The 22,059-nt window shown below is 70.9% G+C and overlaps 5 protein-coding genes across 14 annotated transcripts; 2 read left to right on the top strand and 3 right to left on the bottom strand.

Moving 5' to 3' along the window:
* Positions 1 to 163: 163 nt before the first annotated feature.
* ZBTB7B (zinc finger and BTB domain containing 7B) lies at positions 164 to 14,050 on the bottom strand. 4 transcript variants are annotated; one of them, XM_065659895.1, is made up of 3 exons: positions 13,951 to 14,050; positions 2,181 to 3,184; positions 164 to 1,632 (listed from the first exon to the last, which is right to left on the bottom strand). In XM_065659895.1, exons 2-3 carry the CDS (start codon positions 3,176 to 3,178, stop codon positions 1,212 to 1,214), a joined length of 1,419 nt encoding a protein of 472 aa, XP_065515967.1. In that variant the 5' UTR covers positions 3,179 to 3,184; positions 13,951 to 14,050; the 3' UTR covers positions 164 to 1,211. The 4 variants fall into 4 exon arrangements, with proteins under 4 accessions (XP_065515967.1, XP_065515966.1, XP_065515968.1 ...); XM_065659894.1 differs by lacking the exon at positions 13,951 to 14,050 and adding an exon at positions 12,663 to 12,740; XM_065659896.1 differs by lacking the exon at positions 13,951 to 14,050 and adding an exon at positions 12,552 to 12,632.
* On the top strand, positions 6,665 to 8,298 carry LOC136003887 (basic proline-rich protein-like). The gene is made up of 3 exons (XM_065659870.1): positions 6,665 to 6,819; positions 6,974 to 7,234; positions 7,428 to 8,298. Exons 1-3 carry the CDS (start codon positions 6,665 to 6,667, stop codon positions 8,296 to 8,298), a joined length of 1,287 nt encoding a protein of 428 aa, XP_065515942.1.
* Positions 10,725 to 14,196, top strand: LOC136003886 (basic proline-rich protein-like). The gene is made up of 4 exons (XM_065659869.1): positions 10,725 to 11,572; positions 11,621 to 12,325; positions 12,404 to 13,330; positions 13,473 to 14,196. The coding sequence occupies exons 1-4, from the start codon at positions 10,725 to 10,727 to the stop codon at positions 14,194 to 14,196; spliced, it is 3,204 nt and encodes a 1,067-aa protein (XP_065515941.1).
* LOC136003898 (mothers against decapentaplegic homolog 6-like) lies at positions 14,158 to 17,564 on the bottom strand. Of its 2 annotated transcripts, XM_065659893.1 has the most exons (4): positions 17,199 to 17,562; positions 16,474 to 16,878; positions 16,258 to 16,371; positions 14,158 to 15,609 (listed from the first exon to the last, which is right to left on the bottom strand). In XM_065659893.1, the coding sequence occupies exons 1-4, from the start codon at positions 17,521 to 17,523 to the stop codon at positions 15,074 to 15,076; spliced, it is 1,380 nt and encodes a 459-aa protein (XP_065515965.1). In that variant the 5' UTR covers positions 17,524 to 17,562; the 3' UTR covers positions 14,158 to 15,073. The 2 variants fall into 2 exon arrangements, with proteins under 2 accessions (XP_065515965.1, XP_065515964.1); XM_065659892.1 differs by having other exon boundaries at positions 16,258 to 16,878; positions 17,199 to 17,564.
* A 618-nt stretch (positions 17,565 to 18,182) lies between these two features.
* On the bottom strand, positions 18,183 to 21,946 carry FLAD1 (flavin adenine dinucleotide synthetase 1). Of its 6 annotated transcripts, none has more exons than XR_010608198.1 (9): positions 21,791 to 21,946; positions 20,963 to 21,710; positions 20,234 to 20,381; positions 20,002 to 20,100; positions 19,733 to 19,922; positions 19,345 to 19,418; positions 19,106 to 19,262; positions 18,584 to 18,891; positions 18,183 to 18,285 (listed from the first exon to the last, which is right to left on the bottom strand). XR_010608198.1 is itself a non-coding variant. In XM_065659890.1 (8 exons), the coding sequence occupies exons 1-7, from the start codon at positions 21,929 to 21,931 to the stop codon at positions 19,127 to 19,129; spliced, it is 1,536 nt and encodes a 511-aa protein (XP_065515962.1). In that variant the 5' UTR covers positions 21,932 to 21,933; the 3' UTR covers positions 18,183 to 18,285; positions 19,106 to 19,126. The 6 variants fall into 6 exon arrangements, 3 of the variants coding, with proteins under 3 accessions (XP_065515962.1, XP_065515960.1, XP_065515963.1); XR_010608196.1 differs by having other exon boundaries at positions 18,584 to 18,901; positions 21,791 to 21,933; XR_010608197.1 differs by having other exon boundaries at positions 18,584 to 18,656; positions 21,791 to 21,933.
* Between the last annotated feature and the right edge of the window lie 113 nt (positions 21,947 to 22,059).

Genomic DNA, 22,059 nt, shown 5'->3' with positions numbered 1-22,059 from the left:
CCTGCCCCACGGTGCCCCCAAGCCCTTCAATGTGCCCATCCCCGTCCCCATCCCTACTCTGCCCAGCCCTGCTCACCGCGCCCCCCCGCCCCAGACCTGAGTGGAGCTGCTTGGAGAGGGGCCGTGGGACGGACAGACACCGGTGCTGGATGGAAGGACACGGGCGAGGGGGGGTCCCTGCTTCTCCGTTTATTACCAAGCAGCCTTCGTTTAAAAAAAACCAAAACACAAACAGACAGACAGACAGACAGAGGCGACGCGGCGGGGCGGGGGGGGGGGGGCCGCCCGCCGATTATTCGTTTGGTTCCTGACACCAAAGAGGTTCAAGTAGCCGAAAGATTCAAGTTCACCATAAGGCACTTTAAAGCCATGACGGGGGCAGAGCCCCGCGTCCCCATCACCCCTCCCGGCACCCCATGGCAAGGGACAGAGGTGGGGGCCGGGCAGCGCTGGCGGCAGCAGCGGAGGGGCCGGGAGGGGGTGGAGGGGGGGGGGGAATATATTACATCACTTTTTTAAATATAGATAAACTCTTATTTTAGGCAAATAGTGCCGGTCCCCTGGTCCCCCCCGGGGGGGATGCGCCCGAGGGGGAGGGCATGTGCAAAGGGCAGAGGAGTGGCCGCTGGGGTCCGGCCACCCGGGGGGGGGGGGGTCCCACAGGGCCGCGGTGGTTTATAGGGGGTGGGGGGAGTCGGGTGGGGGCCGGGGCTGCCCCGCACCCGGGCGGGCTCACCCGAATAGTGCAACCAAGAGAAAGCAGCCGGGAGTGCAGGGGCGAGGGGGGGCTCGCCGGGGAGGGGCTGCTCGGGGCGGGGAGGGGGGGGACAAGCGATGCGCAGCGCGGGGCGGGGCCGCCAGGGGGAGCGCTCCCCGGTTGGGGGGCGGAGGGGTCGGTCCGTGGGGGCCCCCTCCCGGTCCCGGCCCCGCTGATGCTGAGGGGGTTTTGTCCCCGGAGGTTTGGGGGGGTCACCCCGGTCCCGCTTTGCCTCCCCACCACTCCTCGCAGACCCCCGGGGGAGGGGGGTCCCATGTCCGGCGGTGGGGGGGAAGGCAGCGGGGAACCCCCCCCCCCCATTGTGCAAATCAGCCAGGGGGGAGTTTCCCCCTTTGCATAACTGGGAATGAACCGTGACGGGAGAAACGGGAACAGAACCCGCGGCGGGCACGGCGCGGCTCGGCTCGGCACAGCACCCGCCGCCGCAGCCGCCCTACGCCGTCTCCACCTTCACGGCGCCGTCCGGCTGCGGCCCTTCCTCACCCTCCGGCTCCTCTTCCTCCTCCTTGATCCTTCCCGGACCCCAGTAGCGGGCGAGGGAGAGGCGCAGCCCCTCCAGCCGCCCGTTGGACAGGTCGAGGCCGGGGGGACCCGCCGGTGTCGGCGGCGGCTCCTCGCGGCGGCGGCGCCGGGTCCGCACCTCGAGGCAGTTCTGGCCCTTGAGGTGCCGCTGGAGGTGGTCGTCCTTGGCGAAGGCCTTGTGGCAGAGGTAGCACTCGTAGGGCCGGGCGCCCGTGTGCAGGTGCATGTGGTTCTTCAGGTCGTAGCTGTGCAGGAAGCGGGCGCTGCAGTGCTGGCAGGAGTAGGGTCGCTCGCCCGTGTGCTTGCGCATGTGGATCTTCAACTTGTCGTTCCTGGAGGGGGGAATACAGGCAAACATGGGCACGGGGCAGCCGGCAGCCCTCGGCAGCAGCCACCCGGCTGCAGGGGGGTGGTGCTGGCAGACCCATGGCAGGGATGGGATGCATGGCAGGGATGCTCTGCAGAATGCAGGGCTCTGGTGGGGCAGGGGGCAATGTTGGTGGTGGCCAATGGGTCCCTGGTTTTCCTGTGCTAGAGATGTAGCCAGGTACAGGTAGGGGATGCTGGCCTGGGTGGCAGGCAGGGAAGGTCATGGAACCATGGAATAGTTTTGTGTTGAAAGGGACCTTAAGGGTCATCCAGTCCCAACCCCATGCTATGGGCAGGGACACCTTCCACTAGAGCAGCTTGCACCAAGCCAAATCCAACCTGGCCTTGAACACTGCCAGGGATGGGGCACCCAGTGTCTGTGCCTTCATTCTAATGCTTCCAGCAGCACTCCAGGAGTGCAGAAGACCCCAAGGACCTGCGCTGCCCCGTGCCTGGCTGCAGGGGAGGTGCCATGGGGGATGCTGTCGGGTACCCGTCAGGCTGCACCCACCTTGTGAAGCGGACCCCGCAGACCTGGCAGGCGAAGGGCTTCTCCCCCGTGTGCGTGCGCATGTGGCGGGGCAGCTTGCCGGCGCCGTGGATGACCTTGTGGCAGACGGGGCACTCCTGGGGCATCTGCGAGCGGCGCTTCCGCACCAGCTTGTCGGGCGTATCCAGCCCCGGCGCCAGCGACTCGTGGTGCAGCGAGCTCAGGTACGCCATCAGGTCGGGGTCAATGGCGTCCTCGTCAGAGGCGGCCTCCTCGGGGGACAGGGGAGGCTGGTAGGGGAAGGGGAAGGGATGCGGGGGCAGCTCCTCCTCCTCAGGCAGCTCGAAGCTGTCGTAGGACAGAGGCAGCCCCTCAGGCAGAGGGGGCGAGGGCGGCTGGGGGGGCGGCTGGGGGCTGCTGCAGCCTTCGGCCTCTGCGGGTGGCTCCTCGGCGTGGTTGTTGAGCTGGGCGCCGCGGGTCTGCAGGAATTTGCGGGTCTTCTTGCTGCGGCGCGCGGTGGGGCGCGAGGGCGGCGGGGCCAGGAGCTCACCCTCGGGCAGCGCGGCGAAAGCCTCCAGGTACTGGCGGGCGCGCTCGCAGTCGCCGTCGTCGGGGCCGGGAGCCTCCATGCCGCTGCCCTGCAGGATCTCCACGCAGGCGGCGATCACGCAGGGGATCTCCAGCAGCCGCGCGGCGCGCAGCACCTCGCCCATGTTGGCGCTGCTGATGGTGAGCGTGGCCGTGTAGGCGAACTCCAGCAGTGCGCCCAGCGCCTCCGGCCCGACAAAGTCCAGCTCGCAGACCTCCTGCCCCGGCCCCGGCCCAGCAAAGAGCTTCTTGAAGTAGCGGCTGGAGGCAGCCAGGACGGCGCGGTGGGTGCGATACTCCAGCCCCTGCGTCTTGATGGTGACATCGCAGAGCAGCCCCATCTGCCGCTGCTCATTCAGGCAGCTCAGCAGCTCGCTGCTGTGCTCGGGGAAGGGGATGCCGATGAGGTCATCCTCCGGGCTGGCCATCATCCTCACCTGTGGGAAGGACGGGGATGCTCACTGACCAGCGCGGGGACCGGCCGAGAGACAGCGCTCAGAGGAAACGCCGCCACAGTGGAAGCATTGGCTCCACCGCAAAGCCAGGGTGTGAAGAAACCTCCATTGCTCGGGGCTTGGTGGCGGTGGCACGAGGGACACCGAAGCCGGGCAGGTTGTGGGGCTCTGGGGGCTGCCCTCAACCCCCCCCCCCAGCCCATACCAAGGCTGGTGGGTGCAGGGCCCCCACCGCAGCCCCCCACACGCTTCCTCCGCCGGCAGCACCGGGTGCCCGCGCTCCCCCCCGCGCCACCACAGCAAAGGGGGAAATCTCAGCGTGGTGCCTTTGAGCGGGCGCCCGGGCGCGGCGCTTCCTGTGCCAGCCCACCCACCCGCGGCCCCCCGGCACGGCCACGGCGCAGCCACCGGCTCCCGGCAGCACCGTGCTGGGAGCGCGGCCTCGCTGGCACCGCACGGGTGGGTGGCGAGTGCCGGGAAGAGGAGCCTGGCCGGGCTGGGAACGGGGACCACGCTTCCTGCCACCACAGATTAGGATCAGCACCCGCGCCGCCAGCTCCTGCCCCCGCTCCCGGTGGGGGCCGGGCCCCTTTTCCTCCTGCTTTGCCCCAGCCTGGGGCCGCTCCTCGCCCAGCCAAGCCCTGCCTGCGCCAGCCCGGCCTTTCCCACGCTGCGCTGGCAGGGCTTGGCCTCAGCCACAAACCTGGCACCGCCGGCACTGGCACTGGGGACCCCATGGAGCCGCACTGGGAACGTGCAGCATCCCCATGGAGCCGGTGCAAGCAGGCGATGGAGTCCGCGGGAAGGGAGAGCCCGATATCCCCGTCCCACAGGCAGCGTAAAGGCAACAGCAGTGGCCCCAGTGCTGCAACCTGGCCTGCAATGCTGTGCCTCGTCGTGGGGAATGCCCTCCCTGCTGCCTGGTGCTGCTGGGTGACACTGGGGCTGGGGGGTGATACCTGCTCTGTTGCCCAGACGGCGGGGCTGCTGGTGACACCAGAAGCGCTGGGTGACACCAGGGCTGCTGGGTGACACCGGGGCTGCAGGTCTGTCCTGCCTGCACCCTGGCGAAGGCAGAGGCAGGCACACAGCCCCATGCCTGGCTCTGGGCGCTGCCAGCTCCGTGCCGTGTCACGCGGAGCCGATGCAGGAGTGGACATCGCCGCACCAGACCCACCCGAGCCCCGCCGCGCTGCGCCGGCCTCGCCAAGCCGCTCGGTGCCGCCGGCGGGCGCTGGGGACGTGCCCCCTCTTGCCCGCGGAGGGGCGGCGCGGCCGCGGCCCCCGGCACAGGGGCCCATCCCCGCGCCGGCCGCTCCCTGCGCTTGGGCGGCCGCCAGCTGGGGCTGCCTCGGCAGGCGGCTGGGAACGGCCCCGGAGCAACCGGCTGCGAAGCCGCCCCAGCCGCTGCCGAGCAGGCCCGACCGGCAGGGCAGGCGGCAGCCGCCCCTGAAACTGGGAGCCGGGCAGCGCCGACCGCCCGGGCTGCGGGCGCTGGCGCCAGGCGCTCCACGGCTGCCCCAGCGCCTGGCAGGAGCCCGTGGTGCCGCCGGCCGGGGTCCCTGCTGCGGCGGGGGCGAGCGGATTAGGGGTGATTAAACCATCAGGGCCCTGGGAGCCAACAGGCAGCGACAGCCCCCGGTGGGATTAGGCAGGATTAGCAGCGGGGGCAGGATCAGGGGAGGTGAGCGCCCTGAGACATGCCTGGGGCAATGGAGGGGGACGATGGGGACGTTGCCCATGAGGGTGGCCCCGAGCACAGCGGACCCCAAAGGTGGTTGCAGGTGACGGGTCCCATGATGGGTGGCATCCATCTCCCCCTCCAGCTAAAATGCCAACAGCAGCAGGATGGATCCCCTGCTCCCCCACAGCACCCTCAGCCCCATGAGACTCATGGCACGGGGATGATGGTGCCACCAGCATGTGCCCACCTTGGGGCTCCCACACCTGGGGGTCCCTGAGCCCAGCACCGCAGCCTAAACCCCATCCACACCCACAGGATGGGCACAGCCACCGGCCTCACCTTGTCACCGTGCAGGTGGGAGCAGCCTGAGCCCTGCCGGTGCCACAGAACCCGCCATGATGCAGGCCCAGCACAGCCCAGCGAGGAGCTGGGACCCCCGTGCACAGCCGTGGGGCCGGATGTGGCCGTGGGGCCGTGGACAAGGGCACGGGGCTGGCGCAGGGCGGGGGCGAGGCGGTGGCAGGAGGGGGATTTTCCATCGCCCCAAACCGCCTCCTTCGCCGACACCCCCACCCCCCGCGCATCCTCCCCGCTGGAGAAGTCACATGCTGAGCGGGTGCTGCCATCGAGGAGATCACAGCGGCGATAAGGAAATGGGGGGGGGACGAGGTGTGAGGCTGCCAGAGAAACCCCTGGCCCCCGGCGCTGCGCTGGAGCCGATGGTGCAGGAGGCATGGGCCAGGGAGGGGGCTGGCGGTGATGCCCAGGCCCCTGCTGCACCGGCACTGTCTTGGTTACGTCAATGCCTGCGGCTGGGCCCATCTCGGCTGCGGCAGCCACACAGGGCCGAGGAAAGGGGGGGTCACTCCCCACGCAGAGCCGGTTCTTGTGCCGGGGCGGGCGGCAGCAGGAACAATGCCTGCCCAGGTCACCCTGACATCGCGCTGCCTGGCACGACCATGGCCAGCCCAATTCACCTGCCAGCTCCCCATGTCATGGGGGTCTGGCTGCCCCGGCACAGCTGCACGCAGCAGGGTGGGGGTCTGGCCCTGAAGCACCCACCCTGTGTGAGAACTGGCTCCATCCCATGCTGCCGAGCCAGGATGACACTCTGCATGCCAGCCCTTGCCACCAGCTTTGGCTGGGGATGGTGGGGGATGTGGGGTGGAAGGGGGTGCCTGGGGCTCCCCACATCTGCTCCCCCATGGGGAAGGGGTCCCAGTGAGCACAGCCCCCACCCTGCACGCTGCAGAGCGCTTTCAGTCACAGGAGTCACAAACGCTGTCGAGGGACTTCACAGCCGCACTGGGGAGAATGAGTCACCCAGGAAGGGGAGCGCAGCGCCAGCCATGGACCCGTCCCCGGCCCCTGCCCCTCGTCCCACAGCGGCCCCTGCGTACTTTGGGAGCCAGGAAAGGGTCTGGGACCCGCATCCCCCCTGCCTCGGCCCCCCCGTCCTGCCTGAAGCCAGTGGGGAGCAGCAGTGGTGCTGGTGCAGGCTGCCTTGGGGTAGGGGGGTGGAGCACGGCGAGGGGCGGCGCACCCCCTCTGCCCACCCAGCAGCAGGCTGGGGTCCGGCTGGGCTGGTGGCCCCATGGTGGGCAAATGCCAGGGTCCGTGTGGGTGCCGGTGCTGGAGGGAAGGTGCCAGGGGAAGCAAACGGCTCTTAGAAGAAAGAAGAAAACAGCGAGCGGAGACGAAAGGAAATGCTTTGAAGAGAGAAGAGGATAAACAGAGCCCCCGGCCCCATGGCACCAACCCAGACCCCTGCTGCCGCCATGCTCCTCGTGCCCACGGTGCCACCCTGGCAGCTTCCAGGCCCCTGGCACCACCAGCGCTGCGTGGGCACGGCCTCCATGGGCACCGAGGAGGGGTCTGAGTGCCACGGCCCAGCTCCTGCGGCCCGGTGCCAGGATACCGGGGTGGAGGCTGGGCAAGGGCAGCAGCCACAGTGCCAGCACCTGCAGCAGGGACCAGCCCAGCCGAGCTCCCACACCAGCTCCCTGCCCACCGGCTCCACGTTGGCACCATGGCCCCAACCCAGCACCACAGCCCCCTCCCGCTGCCATCCCCACCGCCCACCCCAGGCGCATCCAGTTCCTGGCATCGCCACCGCAAGGTGTGGGCCCTGCTCTGCCGGGCCGCGGTGACCTGGACCTCGCCATCCATCCCTTCCCATCCCGTCCCACCGGCAGCGAGGGCGGTGCAGGGTGCAGGCGACGCCAGCATCCCGGCAGCCTCCTACCGGTGCCAAGGCAGCTCTGCCCGGCCCTCCCCGCTGCCGGTGGTACCACACCGTGTCCCCACCGCCCCAGCACCTTTGTGACCACGCTGTCCGGTGGTGCCGGGTGGGCACAGGGCTCACCTGGCAGGGGTCCCGGCGGGGCTCGGCACCGCGCCGCGGCCGGGCTGGCGGCGCGAGCGGCAGGGAGGGGAAGGCAGGGTGCTGTGTGAACTTGGCCCCGCTCCCCGCTGCACTTGAGCGCAGGATCCCACCTCAAAAGGAGTCGACGCCCACACCCCGGGTCACGCACCTCCCAGCCCCGCTTCCCAGAACACACACGGCATTAACCCTTCGCGGCCGGTGCCGCACCGTGGGGCGCCAACCCGGAACCGGGCAGGGGGCATCCCCGGGCCCCTTCCCACAGGAGGAAAGCCCCAGCACCGGGAGCACCGGCACCTCGTGCCTCGAGCATCCCCTCCCTGCCACCGGCATCGCCGCCCCGACGCCTGCCCAGGCCCCCCACACCGAGGCGTCGATGAGCTCCGGCCCTCCCTCCGCCCCAAGGCAGGGCGCTGGGCGCTGGGTGCTGGCCGATGGCCGCGGCCGGCCCGGCCAAGCCGGGAGGGCGCCTGCGCTTGGCGGGAGCGGGGCTGCCACCACAGGGCTGGGCTTGGTCCGGCGTGCCGGGGCCTGCCCAGCGAGCCCCGGAGCCGCCCCCCAGTCCTGCCGATGCACGTCCTGCTCTGCCCCCGGAGCAGGTCCCCGCAGTCCCACAGGGGATGCTGTGACCGTGGGGAGGGGGGATTCGGGTCCTGCTTGGCCTCCTGTGCCAGGGCACCCGTGGGCCCCTCGTGCCCCCACAGCCCCCAGGGGCCGGCTGCAGGTTCACGCAATCCCCCCCCCGTAATTACACCCTCTGCGTCCCCAGCTAAACAGCAATTAGCAGCACAGGGAGCACTCCCCACACCCCACCGCCAGCATCCAGAATCCGCCCTGGCCACCCACACCAGCATGGCCAGCGCCATGCCAGGGCCCTGCTGTGGGGCTGCCCCCCAGAAAGGGGAAGAGCCCTGCAGCGGGCAGGGAGGGGGCCTCCAGACCCAGCAACGCTTGTGGAAGGAGCCGGGTTGTGCAAGAGCCCGACCACACGAGCGGGCACAGGGGATGGCAGAGGGGCACTGCCCGTGACCGCACATCACCCATGCAGGGCAGCTCGTCCCCTGTCACTGGCGTTCACAGGCTGCGATGCTGCAGGTCAGCGTGAGGCAGGGAGTGCAGACACCGTGTGGCCATGGAGCAGCGCTGGTGCAGGCAGCCGTGGTGCAGGCAGCATGGGGCCTGGGAGCAAGGATGCTGCAGCCTTGCCCATCACACGTCCACGATGCCTGAAGGCCCCATCGGGGAACACAGCCCAGGGGCAGCATCCCAGGAGGGACGAAGGGGAGGGATGCAGCACCCCGCTGCCAACCCTCTGCCTGCCCTTTGCTCCCCATAAAGGAGGGGAACGGCGCCAGCCCCCCCGGCGAGGTGTGCCTGGTGCTAAGGGCGGGAGATAAGGTGGGCGAGGCGGGCAGGGAGGGGCACGGATGGGCACGGCATGGGCACGCAGCCTGACTCAGGGTTCCCGCTGGTGGCCAGGCCCCGCTGGGTGACTCACCATGGCCCCCCCACCCTGGGGGTGTTGCAACCGCCCATGCGCCGACCACAAACTGCTGCTTGCCCCGGCTGGGGGGCACCGAGTGGTGCCCACCCGTAAGGGACCAGGCAGTGGAGGTGCTGGCCCCTGGGGAGGATGGGCTGACCTTCACCCATGCTCCTCCACACTCAGCCCCTGCCTTGGCCAGAGGCACCCTGACCACTGTCACCACTGATGGGACACGGGCTCCAGCAGCATCCTAGCTCCTACATGGCACCAGCCCCACTCCTGACAGTAGGATGCTGTTCAGCCATGGGCATCCCCATCCCCTGCACCACATTCTGACATGGGAAATTCCAACCTGCCAGGACAGCGGGTCCTACAGCCACCTGCTCACCCATGGGTTGCCAGGACAGAAATGACCAAGGGCATGTGGCCTCGGAGGGTCACCCATGGGCTCCCTGCTGCGAGCATCACCCACTGCGAGAAGCCATGCAAGGCCAGACACGGGCTGCCCCCAGCTGCTTGCTGTTGGGCCTACAGACAGGAGCAGGCAGGGGTAAGGAAGCAAGGAAAGAAGGAAGGAAGCAAGGAAAGAAGGAAGGAAGCAAGGAAGGAAGGGGTTCTTGAAATGGAACTTGGTGACAGGGGAAACAGGAAGGAGATGGTCAATAGCAAACCCCATGTTTGATCACCACAGCGTAGGCTGAAACCCACTCAAGGTGCCCCAGTAGCCAGGGCTGCAGTCGAGGCAGGAGGTGTCCAGTGCCCAGCCGGTGCCCAGCCTACCCCTGACAGCAGCAAGAGGGGCCTGGTGGAGACAGACCCCGGCTCGCACAGCCCAGCCTGGCCAGGACCTCACCGGGATGGAGCAAGGCTCTGCCCGCGGTGGCGGCGGGACGAGGCTGAGCTCCCAGCCTGGGACCGGCAGCGCTGCCCGCGGCGGGTCCCATGCACCGACCCCAGGGTGAGGCGGCTCTGGGGCTCTCCCTGCAGCGCACGGTCACGGGAGCCCCTTGGAGAGCAGCCAGGCCCCCAGTTCCTCCGCGCCGCACAGCCCCGGGGGTGGCCCCAAGCCGGCGGCATCTCCTCCCCACCGGGGGGTCCCTGTTCTGGCAGCACCCGGCGGATGAGCGCTGGCAGCCGGCAGCGGCCGGGTCCTCGGGCTCCATCCCGGCTCCGTGGCGGCGCTGGTCCCGGTGGGGTCACCCGGCAAGGACAGTGCCAACCCACAGCCCCCCCTCCACACCCCTCGAAATAGCCCGGCTTCCGCCCCCAGAGCGCTGCCTGCTGCCAGCTCCCGCTGCCCACGGCTGATCCCAGGGGAGTGCGGGGGGGGGGGGGGAAGGCGGCTCTAATCCCCCCCGAGCCCACGTAGCACTGCCAGCGGGGCTGTGCCCGACACAGCTCGACCCACGCAGCACCGCGAGCAGGACCATGGCCAGCCCTGTGCCGTGGCGAGGGCGAAGCCGGGGGCAGGCGGACGTGGAGCCCCACTGCGGCACATGGGGCTGCCCCGAGCCCCGAGCCCCGCCAGGATGTTTGTCCCCACCGCGCTGGCTCACTCGGCACAGCCCAGACGAGAGGGGAATCCCCTTCCCCTCCCCTTCTTGGGACAGAAGAGGAGCATCCTCCTGCCCATCTTCACCGCAGCCCCCGGCGATACCCATGAGAGGGGAACTGAAGCAAACCTGCCGGGGTGCCACCGTGTGCCAGCCAGCGCGGCCACGCTCCCCAGCCCACCAGTGGCCAGCATCCAGGGCAGGCAGCGCTGGCACCCATCCTGCCCTGGACCCAGCACGCGGTGCCAGGACCCTTACTCACCGCCCCGTCCGGCCGCTGCCTATGGGGCCTGGGGCCATGGCAGGGACAGCCGGGGCAGAGCAGAGCTCGCAGCGCAGCCAAGGCTGCCGGGAGAGGCCAGCGCTCGCCTGACCTACTTCTCCTTCCGCATCACCTGCTTTCATTTTCCCTCGCCATGGCTTGTCCCCCAGCCCGCACACGGCCCCCCGCCGACCCACGCCACCGGCGCCAGGGGTGCCGGGGCCCCCCGGCCAGCGACCACCCGAACTGCCCATCCATCCGCGGGCACGGGGCACGGCCACGCACCGGCCGCGCTGAAGGTCACCGGCACCGGCTGCCTCCCCCGCTGCCTGCGCGGCCACCCGAGCGTCATCTCCCTGGCACGAAGCGAGTCGGACGGGTCCCAGCCCAGCCCCTCGCCGGGTCCTCCGCTTGCCCCGGGGCTCGTTGGGGTGTGGACAAGCAGCTCCCGGGGCACGGCGGGGACGCGGGGAGCCGGGCGGGCGCCAACACCCCCGTCCAGACGGGGCGGGCTCCCCCCGGCAGCTCCCGCGGTGGGGTTACCACGGGAAGGCGGCGGCGGCGCAGGGGGAGCGCCGGCTCCCGGGGGCTCCCGCCAGCGGCCGCGCTGCCAGGAGAGATTTCTCCGCGGTTTCATCATCCCCCGCCCGCCCCGGAGGAGAAGTTCCTGCTCCGCGCACGGGGCAGCGGCCGCCCCTCGAGGGCCGGGGAGCGGGGGGCCCTGCTGGCCCCGCACCCCTCGCTGCGCCCGCGGGGCCCCCCCCCGCCATGCCCGGGCCCGTCGTGCTCGTGCCACGTGTGCACCGAGGGTGCACGGCACCAGCTGGCAGAGCCGCGCTGCCGCGGCCTCGGGCTCAGCACCACGGCCCTGCCACCCCGGGCCTGGGCCCAGGCCCGGGCCGGGGGTCTCGGGGGGCCCCCAGGACCCGCCATTGATGTCCCGTCCCGTCCCCCCCGGTCACCTCCATGTGCCCGTTCACCCGCTCTGCGTCCCTGTCCTCAGTGAGGGCACCCCAGCCCCGACGCCCCACACCCTCCCCTGCCCCACAGCTTCCCCTTCTCCACGCACCCGCTTCAAGTTCCTGAGCCAAACCCCTCCCTTGGCGCTCAGCACCGGCATCACCACCGCGGCCTCGAGTTGCCAGCAGCTGCCGTGTGCCAGTGCCAGGGCACCCCAGCCCCGTCCCCACACCCCAGCCTGGCTATGGCGGGGACACAGACACACCAAGGCTCACCCCAGGTCAAACCTGGCACTGAGTCCACTCGCCTGGCGAAAGCCACCCTGGGTCAAGGGCGGCCGTGGCCCAAGACGGTGGCTCTGCACCGGCGTGGGCCGCAGCAGGAGGGTAAATACCGCACCCCGCCTCGGGCAAACAGCCGGCTGGGGGGGGACCAGCACAGCAGCTCTGTGTGCGCGGGGCAGAGTCCACCGGTGCTCGGCGGGTGCCACCAAGGCACCGGGCCCGGTGGGCACCCCTGTGGTGGTCCTTCACCAACGGCCAGCAGCCAGGCACCCACCACCGCTGCCAGCACAGCAGGCCCGGCAGGTCACCGGCATGGCGCAGGGTGCCAGGACACGGAGACACCCACCCTCCGCTCCCATCTCTATCGGCACCGGCGCAGTGGGGCTGACTCCCGAGCTGCCTCCGTGCCGCACCGGTGCTGCCGCTGCCCGGTGCACATGGGGATGCAGCCAAGCTGCTCATCGGGCCAGGAAGGGCGGGGGGATGGCGGCAGCACCCGGTCACCTATGGGGTGAGCGCACGGGGGACCGCGGCCGAAGGGCAGCACCGGAGCCGGCGGGGATCGACCGGTGTCTCCGGTTTCCCGCAGCCCCGTCCGGAGGGACCGGGAAGACGCTACGCGTGGCCGCCCTCCACCCCACGGGCGACGTGACCCCCGGCTCCAGCGCGGAGCAGCGGCCGGGAGCGGGCAGGAGCTCCGCACCCCGCCGGCAGCATCCCGGCCGCACGCGACTCACCGCAACCGGGCTGCGATCAAGCGGTCGCCGCACCGGCAGCGGTACCGGTCGGTCGTTGTCCGCGCAGCCCCCGCCGCTCCGCTCCGCTCCGCTCCCACCCGCGCCGCTCACCTGCGCGCCCCGCCCGAGCTGCGGGACGGTCCCGGGGCCGCGGCCCCGCCTCCGCCTTCACCTGCCGCCGCCGCGCCCCGCCCGCGCCCCCCCCCCCCGCCGCCGCCGCTGCCGCCGGGGCTCCAGGAAGCGCCCGCCCCGCTCCGCTCATTGGGCAGCGCGCCGGCGGTCCGGCCTCCCATTGGCGGGGGGGGCCGACCATCAGCTCCGCCACACCCCCCCCGGGGAGGGCGGGGGCCACGCGGGCTCCCCCCCGGGAACGGGGAGCGCTGGGGGGGGACATGGGAAGAGCTGAGTCAGAGCCGGGGGACGGCGGCGATCACCGGGCCCGGCCCCGGGACTGGCGGGGGGGCGGCAGCACCGGCGCCCCCCCCGGCGCCTCGCCCGGTGCCAGGCGCCGAGCCCCGCTGCCGGCCCGCCCCGCTCCGCTCCGCCCCGCAGGCACGGGGGGCGGGGAACCGGGCACCGGGATGTGTGCGGGGAGACCCGGGCACAAGGAACCGGGCACCGGAGGAGGCGGGGGGGGGGGGGGGGGGGGGCGGAGACCCGGGCACGGAGCGCGGGCAGCGGGGTGCGAGGGGCGCGGCGGGGCCTCCCCCGCTCCCGGCGGCGCTGGGCAGGGCGCGGCGGCAGCGGCCCCCCCCCCCCCCCGAGCGGCCCCTCCGCAGGTGCCGGGGCGGGGACCCCGCGCAACCTGTTTGGCCGCCGCCGGCCCCCGGGAGGCGGCGGGGCCCGGCCCGGCCCGGCCCGTCCCGGCGCTCACCTCGGCTCACCCCGGCCCCCCCCCCCCCCCGGCTGCTCCTGACTCAGAGCCCGGCCGCTGCCCGGCGCTGGCGGAAAGTGTGAGGAGCCGGAGCCGGAGCCGCCGCCGCGGGCTGCCAAGGCAAACACCGCCCCGCGCAGACGTTATGTCAGCCGGGCGGGCGGGCCGCGCCGGGGGCACCGATCCATCACCGGGCTGCCCCCCGAGCTCCCCGCCCGCCAGGGCCCGGTACCGGGCACCTGCCGCCGCGCCTCGGGACGCGGCTTCGCCCGCCGGTGTCCACCTGCCTCACCGCACCCCCCCCCACCCCTGCATCCCCGCCCTGCCCGGACCCGCACCCACCCGCCGGGCCCGGGGCTCCCGCAGCGGGGAGCAGGGGAGAAACCAGCGGAAAACGCGCTCCGCCCTCCCGGCCCCGCCGCCCCCGGCGTCCCGCGGCCCCGCCGCTCCCCGCAGCCGCTGCCGGAGCTGTCGGTGTTCCCCCGGGGGCCGCCGCCCGCTGCCCCGCAGGGGTCCCGCACTCACCTCCTGCCCGCGGGTCGCGGAGGGGCCGGTGCCGGGCGGGGGCCGCGGGCCCGTGTCAGCCGGGCCGGCGGCGTGGCAGGAAGGACCGGGCGGTCATCGCGGCCCGGGCGCGGCCGCCTGCAGAGGGCACTGCCGGTCCCGGAGCCGAGCCCCGCAGGCGGCGAGCGCGGCCCCGCGCGGCACGGACGCGCCCGGGGACACGAGAGGGGTCTTTGGTGCCGGTGGCACCGTTTATTTGGGTTATAAATACCGGAATGTCCCGGACAGGACACAGCACCCGCCTCACACCCATCAGCTGTGCTCACCTGCCCCACACCATCCAGCTGCGCTCACCAGCCCCACAACTTGCCCCACACCCATCCAGCTGTGCTCACTTGCCCCACACCATCCAGCTGCGCTCACCTGCCCCACAAGCTGCCCCCCACCCATCCAGCTGTGCTCACCTGCCCCACACCATCCAGCTTTGCTCACCTGCCCCACAACCTGCCCCACACCCATCCATCTGTGCTCGCCAGCCCCACAACCTGCCTCACATCATCCAGCTGTGCTCACCATGCCCACAACCTGCCCCACAGCATCCAGCTGCACTCAGCTGCCCCACAACCTGCCCCACACCCATCCAGCTGTGCTCACCTGCCCCACACCATCCAGATGTGCCCCCACTGCCTGCCATGGCCGCGGTCTTCCCCTCCACTGCTCTTGCCTCTGTCCCATTTCCTACTCCTCCTGCAGCCCCCAGTTCCTGCCCACTCTGTGTTGCCACCCACCCCCGGGGGGGGGGCGGCACTGCGGGGGTGGGGGGCTCCTGCCTGGAGCTTTGCTTTTTTTTTTTACAAAAATAATATAAATTAAAATAAATTTAACCATTAAAATAAGATAAAAAAAGAGAGAAAGAGGTTAAATAGTGCTCTGTGCCAACAGGAGCTCTGGGGCCAGGCAGTGGGGGCCAGGCACTGCAGGCACCGGCTCCCCCCCCCCCCAGGCTGGAGCAGGGGGTGCCCTGGGCCGGGACAGCCGCACTGCAGGGAGAGACTGGGGTCCAGTGGGGGGTCCCCCCAGCTCATGCGCCCCTTTGCAAACCGCTTTGGGGGTGTCTCCCTGGCAGCCCCCCCCCCGCAGCCCCTCAGCGCGGCCGGTTCAGCAGGACCTCGAGCCAGCAGGGGCAGGAGGTGATGAACTGCCGGGAGTAGCAGGGCCCCCAGCCCTTGGCAAAGCTGATGCGGACGCTGTGGGGGTCACAGGGGCCCTCCCCAGGGAGCCGCCGGCCCCCGGCCCCCCCCACGCGCTCGTAGTCGAACACCTTGGCCGAGTAACCAGGCAGCACCTTGAGGACGGGGAGCCCGCGGGCGCCGGGGGGGCCCAGGGTGGGCGAGCTGACGAAGATGGGGTGCTCGCTGCGGTTGTAGGCCCACACCCCCCCCGGCTCCCGGCTCAGCAGCAGCCCCCGGCCGATCTTGCCCCGCGCCCGCCGCACGGCCCGGCTGCGGTGAGCGGCCGGTAACTGCCCCAGGCAGAAGCCGCTGCCCCGCGGCAGCTCGCAGAACACGTTCACCGAAGCCTCGTGCACGGCGTAGAGGCGGCCCACGCGGGTGCGGTGCTCCCAGTAAGCCAGTTTGCACCAGCAGCCGTCCTTAATGGTGCTCCGTGAGAGGCTGGTGTCTGGTGGGAAGGAGAGCATCACCATCACCATCGGGCAGAGACACCCATGGCACCCGTGGACACACGTGCGGCTGGAGGGACCGAGGGGAGAGGGTCCGGGGGGTCCATGCCCCCATGGCTCACACCAGGGCTTTGGCCGTGGGTGGATGCATGGACATGGCCCCGCAGGGATGCCCCAGGGCAGGCTCTGGCACCGCGACAGGGGCACCGCTGATGCCAGCGCGCGGGGCCAGCCTGTCCCTGGCTGCAGCCTCCCGGGAGCACGATGAGGGGGGGTCCCGGTGCGTGAGGAAGGTGCGGCCCCGGCGGCCGGTGCCGGTGGCCGGCGGCCAGGCTGGAGCCGCGGCCGTGTGCGTCAAGGCACATTGTGTGCGTCCCCGCGGGCAGCGCTTCCTCCGGCACCGAGCCCGGCGGCGCCAGAAACAACAGGAGCCGCGGTGGGGGGGCCCCGGCAGGAACCCCTCGTCCTGCGCCAGAGCCTTTTCCTCCCAGCGGGAGCGGCTGCCAGCCCCGCTCCCCAGTTCCCAGGCTCCGTGCGCCCCATCGGAGCCGGGGGGGGGGGGGGGATGCACTGCGTTGTGTCCCTCTGCCTGTGGGGCAAAGCTGGGGGGGGATCAAGCAGCCCTCAGCTCAGCGGGACCCTCTTACCGCGCCAGTGGCCGCCGTCGTAGCTGCACTCCAGGAGCTGGGTGCCGGGGAACGGGGGCTCATCCGGCCAGGAGGGACCGCAGGACGCCTTCGAGTAGGGGGGCGGCGGGGTCTCTGGGGGAGAGAAGGGGATGAAGGGCTGGGACGTGCATCCTGCCCCCCGCCAGAGCCCGGAGCCCCCGCAGCGGGCAGCACCCGGCCGCGGGCAGCACTCACCGGGCACAGCCAAGCGGCTGAAGTGATGCGGGTTGCAGCAGAGCGCGGCCGCGTCCCCGCAGCCCCCCCGGCCTCCCGCGCAGTAGCAGAGGTGCTTGAGCTCATGGGGCTGCCGCAGGTCCGGCCAGCGGTAGAGGCGGCAGAGCAGGACCTGGGGGGGCAGCGCCTGCTTGGGCCCCCCCCGAGACTCCCCCCGCGGCGCCCACACGCAGCCGGACTCGCAGGCGCCCCGGCTCTCCACCGCCTGCACCAGCAGCTCCAGCTCCTCGTCCTTCAGCTTCTTGAACAGGGCGTGAGCCGCCGGCTTGAGCGCCCCAGGGCCGTCCTCGGGGCCTGCGGCCGCGCAGCGCTGCCGCCACAGCCGCCTCACCAGCGCGGCGCGGCGGGAGCGGAACATGGGAGCCGCTGCGGGACGGGGACAGGCGTCACCCTGCGCCGGGTCCCCGCAGCGACCGCCCTGCCCCGGCCCCACAGCCCCCCGAGGACGCAGCGCAGCCCCGGGGGGACGCGTGTCCCCAGAGCTCATGTAGGGACGTGACCCCAAAACCGGTCCCCGGGGCAGGGGAGCCCACCCGTGGCGAGGGCAGGGGTCTGTGTGTGTGCCCCCCCTACCGGACTGGGACGGGGTCCCTGAGGAAGAGATCCCTGGGATGGGGTCCGTGGGGATGGGGTCCTTGGGAACAGGGTCTCTGGGGATGGGGTGGCTGGGGAAGGGTCTCACTCACGGCACAGCAGATCTGGGTGCGCGGGTCGGGGCTGCGCACGGGGCCGCGCTCTCCGGCTCCGCTCTGCCCGAGCCCCGCCGCTACCCGGGCTTTTTCCTGTGCGGGGACGTTCTCCCCTCCCCCGGACCTCCCCGTCGGGGCATTCATTGATTCGCCCCGTCCCGGCCGGCCCCGGGGCTGAGCCACCGCGGGGCTGGGGCAGGCGCCAGGCGCGTGGGCTCCTGCTCAGGGCCACGCTATGGGGGCTGCCGGAGCCAACCTGGCTCCCGGGGGCAGCCGGCACCGGTGCTCGGCCCCAGCGACCCTGGCGGGGAGGGGGGGCCATGGAGGGCACGGGCCCGGCAGCCCCCAGTCCACGTAGGCACAACCTGAGCCCCCACTGACACCCAAAGCGGGGTCCCCGCTGCCCCCCAGCCCTCCCCCTGGCCAGGGCCCCCCCACGGGCACTGAGCGAGGGTGGGAGCCTGCTCCACAACAAAGCCGTTAATGTAAACGGGACCCTTATCCCGCGCCGGGCTGGGCTTCCTGCTCCCAACTTCCCGCCGAGATAAGGGAGGCCGCGCTGGCGCCAGGCGCTGCCGCCGGGGCTGGGGCCCGGCTCCGGCACCCAGGGGCACGGGGGGCACAGGGACCCTCTGTGACCCACAGCACAGCCCCACACACCCCACCGGCCGTGACCTGCCTGCAGCTCTGGCCACACTGGGCCCACTGGGGACATTCTGCTCTGGCTGCTTCCCGCTGGCTCTTGGCAGCGCCAGGGCCGGGGCAGGAAAGGGCCTGGAGCAGAGACAAGGGGAGATTCTCTTTAGACAAGGGGCTGAGTCATGGACGGGGATAAAGCCGGCTGAGGGACAGGCAGGACACAGCTCCTGCCCCACGGGGCCCCAGGCAGAGGTGATGTTGGGGGTGCCTGGGACCTACCCAGGCTGAGGGCTGGGACAGGACATGGCCCCACCGGAGCCCTCCCCAAGCACACGCAGCTGCTCAGGTGCTGCTCAGGTTTATTGGGGTCTCTGTGATGGCAGAGCGGGGTCCCAGCACTGGGTATCCATCAGCTCCATCAGCACGGGGCAACAAGCAGGCAGGCCTGGGGAGAGGAGAGAGGTACAGAGGGTGAGGACCCCCGTACAGCACCATGGCTGCACCCCTCAGCCCCCAGGAGCACCATGGCCAGGCTCCTGTCACCCCTCGAGCATCACTATTGGGCTCTCATCACCCCCCAAGCACCATGGCTGGGCCATTGTCCCCCAAAGGCCCCATGGCTGGGACCCCAGCATCCCCCCGAGCACCATGGCCAGGCCCTTGTCCCACCCCGACCACCACAGCTGGGCCCCCGCCCCCCCCCAGCCCCACGCTGAGCAGGCGGCCGAGGGCAGGGCACTCACCCGTCCCTGCGCAGGGCAGGCAGGAGGGCCAGGGGCGGTCCATCCTCAGTCCAGCAGCTCATGGATGCACCAGCTGCAGAGCAGGAGGTACACGCACTCCCGCAGCAGCCGCAGCAGCCAGGAGCCCAGGCGCAGCCCCAGCGAGGCACCGGCGGGTGCTGGCAGTGCCACGGCCCGCACCGATCGCCTCGCGGTGCCCAGAGGCCGGGCTCGGAGCAGGCACATGGCCAAGGGCTCAGCAGGGTCTGATGCGGGGACACGGCCGTGCGGCTGCTTGGCGAGCGCTGGAACCTGCTCCATTCTCTGCGCTTTAAAAGCCTCCACAATAGCGGGGGTGCAGCGGGGGGGAACACGGACCAGGAGCCCTTTTGTTCTGAGCTGGCCTCACCCCCCACCCCGTCCTGCTCCCCCCCCCAGCCCCGAAGGGACGGGCAGAGCTGAGCACGAGCGCGATGCAGATGCAGGCTGAGCGCAGCAGGTTTATTCAGTGCTGGCGGGCAGCAGGTTTATTCAGTGTCATACCCAGGGGTGCCCGTGGGGCCTTCACTGGCGGGACGTGCGCTCCTCCTCCTCGTTTTCCAGCTCGTAGGCAGGCCGGTACCGGTCCCGGCCCTGGCTGTCGGTGTAGCGCAGCGCTGGGTTCTTGAGCGTGTTGGCCATGCTCCCCAGGGACGTGTAGCTGCAGAGGGAGAAGGCAGCTGCGAGGCTGCACTCCGGGGCACTGGCTGTGCCAAGCGGGGCGGGCAGCACTGGACACGAACCCCTTGTCATACAGGACGCAGTAGGGGACAAAGAGCTGGCGCAGGAACTCCCAGATGTCCCGGTAGGTCCAGTCCTGCAGGCAGAATTGGGCAGGGGTTGACACAGAGATCCCAGAGGAGACAACTGCCCCCCCTCCAAGAGCAACAGGGGAGCCCCAGAGCGTTCCTGTCCCTCATGGGGCACCCCCAAATGCAGGAAAAGCCCCTCTTTGGGCAGGAAGGAGCCCGGTCTGACAGCACCGGGCAGCCTGGCTGCAGTGAGGGGCAAACATCTGTGCAACAGGGTGGGAAATGCTCTGGGGGAAGCCCTCCAGGATGGGAGTGGGTTAATTGCCAGCTTTCAGCTCCATCACTTCAGCCTGTCCCAGGGCAAGAGGAGGCCACGTACCAGCAGGGGGTTCACCCGCATGTACGGGGGCCAGTCGGGGTCCGTCAGGCACATGGGGGTCAAGGTGCGTGAGTAGGGGTCCGTGCGCCGCGTCCCCATCAGCACGGCCTTGAGCTGTGGCTGCTGCTCCTTCAGGTGCACGAGAGCCTCTCGGATGGAGCCCTCCACGGTGCAGAGCTGCACCTTGTACCTGTGCAGGTAGAGCGGGAGCTGCTGCGGGGCCGCGGGGCTCCCTGCTCACCCCACAGCCTGCCCCTCACCCCCAGCACCTCTGCACGGTGGCCTGGATGAACTGCTCCATCTCAGGGAACGGGGACACGATGCGGATGTAGAGCACCTGCAGCTTCTCCTGCCTCGCCGGGTACCGTCTGTGGAGAGACCCATCACACAGGGGCTCCGTACCCCTGGAATCCATGTGCTCCCCCAGAGCAGGGCAGGGGAGAGTCCCGGAGCCCTGGTTGGAGCCCGTGGGACCCCCTCAGCCTGCCGCAGGCCGGGTACCTCTCCACAGCAGCATGGACGAGGTGCAGCAGGGCCGTGCAGTCCTTGCCCCCGTTGAAGCCCACACAGAGCTGGGCCAGGCTGTACCGCTCCAAAGCCTCCTCGATGGTCTGCAGAGCTGCTGCCACCTTCTGCCCCAGGGCTGAGCCTGCCGGGATGGGGCAGTTGGTGCCCGCCTGGGGTTATGCTGCCTTGGCACTGCCCCAGGGCCTGTGGTACCTCGGCCTTCAGGCACCTCTTGTCTCCAGACACACCATAGAGCCAAGAGCTTGCATAACCTGGAGCTCTGTGCCACGGATGGGGCAGGGATCCTGCCAGCACCATGGTGCAGCTCCCTCCAGCCCAGGCTGTGCTCTCAGGGACCGGCACCGGGTGGCCTGAATTGGGGTTCTGGGTCCCACTCCCACCTGTGGCTGTGGCAGTAGCAGCGCCACAGCACCCCTCAAGCCCCCCAGAACAGGCAGGCTCTGCTCCTAGGCTGCTCTTCCCACTGCACTGGTCCTGCGAGGCTGGGCACTGCTTTACAGTGAGGGTGGTAAAGCCCTGGCAGAGGCTGCCCAGAGAGGTGCTGGATGCCCCATCCCTGGAGACAGCCCAGGCCAGGGTGGATGTGGTTCTGAGCAATCTGCTCTAGCTGGAGATGTCCCTGCCCATTGCAGGGGTTGGACTGGATGAGCTTTGGGGGTCCCTTCAACCCAAACTGCTCTGCGAGTCTATGATGCCCTGTACCTGACTCAGCCAGGCCGTAAACCTCCGTGGCCGCCGGCGCGATGCAGTCCGTCACCAATGGCACAACAACACCCGGCGGCAGCTTCTCCATCAAGAAGCAATGCGCTTCCTCCAGGTCCTGCTCCGACTCCGAGTCCAGAATCAGCTTCACCCGGTAGTAGTTACTGGCCCAGTCCGGGTAGGAGCCCAAACTGACACGGCCCTGGAAGGCAGCATTGACCTGGTCCAACACGGGCGCAATGAGCACCTCGTCGGCCGCCACATAGACGGCGCGGGAGTGGAACTGGGTCTGCTCGCTGCGGAAGAGGTGGGCAAAGCCGTCCAGGGCGCGCTCCATCAGCGCTGGGATGCCGGGGAAGATGTAGACGTTGCGCACGCTGACCAGCGGGTACTTGAAGGCGCTGCCCGCGCCGTAGTTGAGGCGGGAGGACGCGGGGACACGCGCCAGCTTCATCTCGGGGCACTGGGCGTCCATCGCACCGAAGAACCGGTGCACCAGCGCTACCAGCTCGGGGTGGGGAGCGACCTGCTCGCCGAAGGCCCTGGCCACGGCCTCGAAGGTGACATCGTCGTGCGTGGGGCCGATGCCCCCCGAGGTGAGCACGAAGGTGAAGCGGGCGGCGAAGGCGGCCACCTCGCCCGCGATGGCCTCCACGTCGTCGGGCACCACCGAGATCCGCGCCACCCGCACGCCCAGGGCGCGCAGCCGCCGGCACATGAAGAACGAGTTCGTGTCCTGCGTGTGGCCCTGCGGGGGAACGGAGGCCCCGGTGACGGAGGGGGGGTCCCGGGGCAGCCCCCGCTCCCCCCCCGCAGCCCCGGCCGCACCTTGAGGATCTCGTCGCCGATAACGATGATGCCGGCGGTGCTGCCCCGCGCCGCGGCGGGGCCGGGGGCCGCCATGGGGCGGGAGGACGCGGCGCGCCACGCCCCGCCCGCCCGCAGCGTGCCCCGCAGCGCTGCCCACATGGGCCCGGCGCCCCGCTCCGCCTCTCTCAGGCCGCGGCCCCGCCTCACGCTCCCATTGGCCAAGCGGAACGTCCGTCACAAGGCGCTGCGGGCTCGGATTGGCCAGGAGGCGGGACCCGGAGGGGACA

Source organism: Lathamus discolor, chromosome 24 (assembly GCF_037157495.1).
Source record: "Lathamus discolor isolate bLatDis1 chromosome 24, bLatDis1.hap1, whole genome shotgun sequence".
In the NCBI taxonomy this organism is placed as follows: Eukaryota; Metazoa; Chordata; class Aves; order Psittaciformes; family Psittacidae; genus Lathamus; species Lathamus discolor.
Note: the sequence above shows the minus strand (reverse complement) of the source record. Positions and strands in the feature narration are given on the sequence as shown.

Bases quoted from the DNA above. Each gene is read 5' to 3' on its own strand.
- LOC136003886 (XM_065659869.1), top strand. From the start codon at position 10,725: ATGGCTTGTCCCCCAGCCCGCACACGGCCCCCCGCCGACCCACGCCAC. The intron at 11,573-11,620 runs GTGAGGGCACCC...CCTGCCCCACAG, and splicing joins GCTCTGCGTCCCTGTCCTCA to CTTCCCCTTCTCCACGCACC. The intron at 12,326-12,403 runs GTGAGCGCACGG...GGTTTCCCGCAG, and splicing joins AGCACCCGGTCACCTATGGG to CCCCGTCCGGAGGGACCGGG.
- FLAD1 (XM_065659890.1), bottom strand. From the start codon at position 21,931: ATGTGGGCAGCGCTGCGGGGCACGCTGCGGGCGGGCGGGGCGTGGCGC. The intron at 21,711-21,790 runs GTGCGGCCGGGG...GTTCCCCCGCAG, and splicing joins TCGGCGACGAGATCCTCAAG to GGCCACACGCAGGACACGAA. The intron at 19,263-19,344 runs GTTCGTGTCCAG...CTCCCTCTGCAG, and splicing joins TGCGTCCTGTATGACAAGGG to CTACACGTCCCTGGGGAGCA.
- ZBTB7B (XM_065659895.1), bottom strand. From the start codon at position 3,178: ATGATGGCCAGCCCGGAGGATGACCTCATCGGCATCCCCTTCCCCGAG. The intron at 1,633-2,180 runs GTGGGTGCAGCC...TCCCCCCTCCAG, and splicing joins TGCGGGGTCCGCTTCACAAG to GAACGACAAGTTGAAGATCC.
- LOC136003887 (XM_065659870.1), top strand. From the start codon at position 6,665: ATGCTCCTCGTGCCCACGGTGCCACCCTGGCAGCTTCCAGGCCCCTGG. The intron at 6,820-6,973 runs GCAAGGGCAGCA...CGCCCACCCCAG, and splicing joins GATACCGGGGTGGAGGCTGG to GCGCATCCAGTTCCTGGCAT. The intron at 7,235-7,427 runs GTGGGCACAGGG...CGCACCTCCCAG, and splicing joins ACGCTGTCCGGTGGTGCCGG to CCCCGCTTCCCAGAACACAC.
- LOC136003898 (XM_065659892.1), bottom strand. From the start codon at position 17,523: ATGGCCCCCCCTCCCCGCCAGGGTCGCTGGGGCCGAGCACCGGTGCCG. The intron at 16,879-17,198 runs GTGAGTGAGACC...CCCGTCCCGCAG, and splicing joins GCACCCAGATCTGCTGTGCC to CGGCTCCCATGTTCCGCTCC. The intron at 15,610-16,257 runs GTAAGAGGGTCC...CCTTCCCACCAG, and splicing joins CGACGGCGGCCACTGGCGCG to ACACCAGCCTCTCACGGAGC.